This window comes from Belonocnema kinseyi, chromosome 8, assembly GCF_010883055.1.
Source record: "Belonocnema kinseyi isolate 2016_QV_RU_SX_M_011 chromosome 8, B_treatae_v1, whole genome shotgun sequence".
NCBI classification, from domain to species: domain Eukaryota; kingdom Metazoa; phylum Arthropoda; class Insecta; order Hymenoptera; family Cynipidae; genus Belonocnema; species Belonocnema kinseyi.
The window spans coordinates 10710946-10715146 of NC_046664.1; the positions used below are offsets into that span (position 1 = coordinate 10710946).

Below are 4201 nucleotides of genomic sequence, written 5' to 3' on the forward strand. Positions count from 1 at the left end.
TCTAGTCGGGAGTGGTGCTGACTGAAAACAGATGATTTGGAGCGATTCGCGCGCCATTTGTTGGTCATTCTAAGGACTTATTGAACTACCCTCGTATCTAATTAGTAATAAAGGGAGGAACGTTAATCTCTTCGAACAAGGAATTCGGATAATTATGATCGAACTTCACTTGTAAGTTCGTTTGATCTTCAATTATCCATCGTTCCTTGTTCTTCAGAGATTAACTATAGGTAGATGTTTAGAGTAAAAATCACTGATATTACCAAATAATATATTTAGAAACTTCATTTATAATTATATCATTAGTGCAAGTAAGTTACAAATTATTGCAACCTTATTAATTAATACAAACACTTTCATCAAAGGTTGTTTCTACATTAGTTGTTTGACGATTATAAAATTTTGCAAAAACATTAGATTCGTGCGACCAACCCGCCACCTGTTTTATAACATTTATACTGAGACCTTTTTGAAAAGCTTTGAAAGTAGAAGCGTGTCTCATAGAGTGGCTTGTAAAATGCTCATCTATTTTACAAATTTTTAATACCGATTTTAGCCATCTGCTGATGGTCTGCGATGTTGCCTCCTTGTGGGGATTTTTTATGGTAAAAAATAATGCCTCTTTATCCTTCCTCATTATTTTCGTGTAATCAGTTTAGTGAATGATAGTTTTTGCAATGCAAACATGAGGTCTAGTAGGAAAAAACGGTGAAAAAGCATACGGTTGGTTCGCTCCTGATCTCGAAGTCTTAACTAAATCGAAAATTCTTAATTGTACACCCTCTGAGGATATTTGTATCCCTTCTAGTTTTAACAGCGATAAAGATTGCACTCTAAATCCTGTACCCAGTGCCAGCAACATTGATAATTTAAATGTTAGCCTTTCTAGCGTTAAAGATTCTAATGGAAACCAGGCTTCTAGCTCTTTTAAAACAACATTTACGTTCCAAGTATTGCTGTATTTTGGTTGAGATGGCCTTAGCCGAAAAACACCTTTAAAGAAACGATTAATTTCTTTATTGTTAGAGAGCTCTTTATTAAACAATAAAGAAATTGCTGCTCTCATGTTATTTAATGTACCATACTGTGCCCCGCCATTAACCTGATTCGTCAAAAATTTCAACACAAAGTTTACGTTCCCATTAAAAATATCTTGATTATTAGAATTACAGAAGGAACACCACTTTTTTAAAGCTGGAGTATATTGCTTATATGTGTTCTCTGATAAAGAATTTAATATGATCTCAATGTGTGAAATTAATTCCACCATCTTAGTAATGTATGAAATTACTACAATGTTATCAATCCTTAATAGGATCTGGCAATTCCGATCATCTTTAGCAAAACACTTGAGGGCAAAAAAAGCTGCTAGTAATTCTAAAAAATTTATATGACGCGATCTTTCTTGGGCATTCCAAGCCCCATGGGTACTCTGATCATCGCAAACAGCTCCCCACCCAATGTTTGAGGCATCCGAGAAAATCTCTTTGCCAAATTTGAATTTACGAATGTTATTAAAAGTCGTTAAAATTGCCTGGTCCCACCAAAACAGATCCTTTAAGGCCAAATCAGTGAATCTTATTATCTTCTTTGGATTACATAATTTGATTGATCCTTACAACCATTTGATCCTCTCTAGTTCTTTATAATAAAGCCAACCCGATTTAACTGTAGGACAAGCTGCAACCAAAGTTCCTATTAAGCTTAACAGTTCACCAAACTCGCAAAACTTTTGAGTTAAAATCTTGTTTACAGTATTTTTTATGTACTCTTTCTTTTTATCTGAAAGTTAAATCATCATATTTTCTGAGTCCAAAAAGAAACCTAGATGTTTACAAATTTGTTTTGGCTCGAGTTCTGATTTCTTAAAAATTACTATGAATCCGAGATTAATCAATGTGTTTTTTACGAATTCCGTTTTAGCACTACATTCTGTCTTTGATCGGCCAAAAATAAGAAAATCATCTAAATAGCTCGTTATACGAATCTCTTTCTCCCTACAAAACGTTAATACTGGTTTCATTATTTTACTGTAAATATAAGGACATGTGCGCAAACCAAAAGGTAGAACCGTGAACTGAAGTAAAATACCATTGTAAATGAACATGAGATATTTTCTATGTTCGGGACTAACTGGTGTCATGAAATACGCATCTTTTAAATCAATGCTACACATAAAATCTTTATCTTCGAGAATGTTTATTGCTGTCCGGATATCTTCCATCTTGAATTGTTGTGTAAGTACAAACCTATTAAAATCTTTTAAGTTTAATATAAATCTGTAACTACCATCTGGCTTTGGGGCTAAAAAATATGGCGACATGAACTTTCAGCTAATTCGACTGCCCCCACTTGTTGTAACTTATTAACAGACTTTTCTAAATGAGTCAGTTCGCTTTTCGAGAAATTACATAAAGTAGGAATTTTTAACTAAAAAACCTTCACTTTCAAAGGTATTTTGTACCCCTGAATTGAATTTGAAATCACACTATCGTTAGTTATCGCGCGCCAGTTTGTTAGAAATAATTTTAGTCTTTCTGCTGAATTTACCTCAGTTATGTTTTCTTCTGCTGCATGGGCTGTGATTGGATATATTCCCTCGGCTTCGGAAAACCTCGAAAGCCTCTCAGATTGGGGTTTCTTGAGGTGAAATATCTTCCTCCGCGGTTCATCTGGTACACCTCTCGCTTTCCCGATGAACCTCTTCAATTTAATGAAATATTGAGTTTACCTCTGTTTGATGGAGGCTTTAAATCCTTTCCTATTCTTTCAACTACTTTGACACTATTGACCAACTCTTTTACATTATTCCCAAATAAAAATTCTGTAGGTTCAACTTTATCCAAAACGACTTTGACTTTTTTTATCAAAGGCAGGAGTAATGTATACTTTTCTAGCTATTTTCCAAGAATGAAAAAGATCTGCATTTATCTTGACCGCATCAGACAAGTGTTGAAGGAGTACATCTCTGTTGATAGGTTCTATTTTGTCATTTAAAATCATACTCAATGCTGTTGCTGTTAAAGACAAGCTGGAACCAATCATGTGTTGATAATTGAAAAAATATCTATCCCTTTTGATGGCAACCTCTCTTAAATTGGTTTGGATTTCGGCGTTTAGCTTTGGTGCGTCCATGTAACAATCTTTGTACTTTCTTGGAACTAATTTTATAATCTGAGATATTTCGTCCCTAGAGATTCCTTCTTTGAGCCAAACTTTTATTCTATCAGCAACCTCCTCTATGAAATCTGCTTCTTCAATTTTATCTTTATCGGGATGGTTTCCCAGAAAAGCGGTTGACTCATCATATTGTGAAGCCTCGTCACTCGATGAATTAGTTTGTTTATTTTGTATCGGCTCCGTCTCGGTTTCCATATTCTCCTTATTATTAGTTGATTCGTCTGAAGAATCTAATGGAAACGAGACGGAATTATACTATAATATTTATTCATTTAAATGACTATATTAAGAAAAATTATTTGTCTCAATTCTATTTTTTGCTTTCTATGAACTTTCTCCATTTTTTTTGAAGATCAAATTCTCAGCTCATGGCTGCACTTAAACGATAGCTCGGCTGGGTTTCTTGTTTATTCAGAAATTCAAAACAACGATGCAGATATAGTGTACCAAATTACACATGGTATTCGAATTTATTTGCTCGGCACATGTCTCCGCTTTAACGTGAGCTCGGCCGGCTGCAAAACAACAAGTAATGTGATATACCATAAAACCGCTTTTTGCGCATCAATTTTAGTCATAGTTTTCTAGACCATGTCTTCACTTCAATGAAGCTCGGTCTGTCGTAGAAAAAAAAATAAATAAAAAATAACGCTATATTGTCACCTGTTTACAGCAGTAATTATAATTACCCGATTGTCCTGAATTGTCAGCATCTGTAGCTTTCTGTTGTTCGCTTTGCATTTTCCTTATCTTTGTGTGTAATATTTCCATTTGTTCTTGAAACTCTTCATTAGGCTTTTTTCGCTTGTGCGAATTTGTTTCACTCATTTTAAACTTTTTAACCTTATCACCCATTATGAACACTTCGACCCGTTACCACGATGTGCCGTCATCGGCGCCAAAAGACGTAATGGCGAGATACTTGTAACGATCGCATAAATTTGCATTCCATCCGCTAGGAACAGCACCGTCGCTTCCATAGAATGCGCGGTTTCGATTCGAAATTATAAAATATTCGTGC

General features: G+C 34.8%; 2 protein-coding genes across 3 annotated transcripts in view; one reads left to right on the top strand and one right to left on the bottom strand.

Annotated features, from left to right (window-relative positions):
• Window positions 1-4201, top strand: part of LOC117177838 (lymphoid-specific helicase-like) — a 40582-nt gene that overhangs the window by 7497 nt on the left and 28884 nt on the right. The gene's annotated exons all lie outside the window — the stretch shown is intronic.
• Window positions 1607-4065, bottom strand: LOC117177839. 2 transcript variants are annotated; one of them, XM_033368824.1, is made up of 2 exons: window positions 3870-4065; window positions 1607-3695 (listed from the first exon to the last, which is right to left on the bottom strand). In XM_033368824.1, exon 2 carries the CDS (start codon window positions 3373-3375, stop codon window positions 2839-2841), a length of 537 nt encoding a protein of 178 aa, XP_033224715.1. In that variant the 5' UTR covers window positions 3376-3695; window positions 3870-4065; the 3' UTR covers window positions 1607-2838. Both variants share the same exon structure in this region, with proteins under 2 accessions (XP_033224715.1, XP_033224716.1).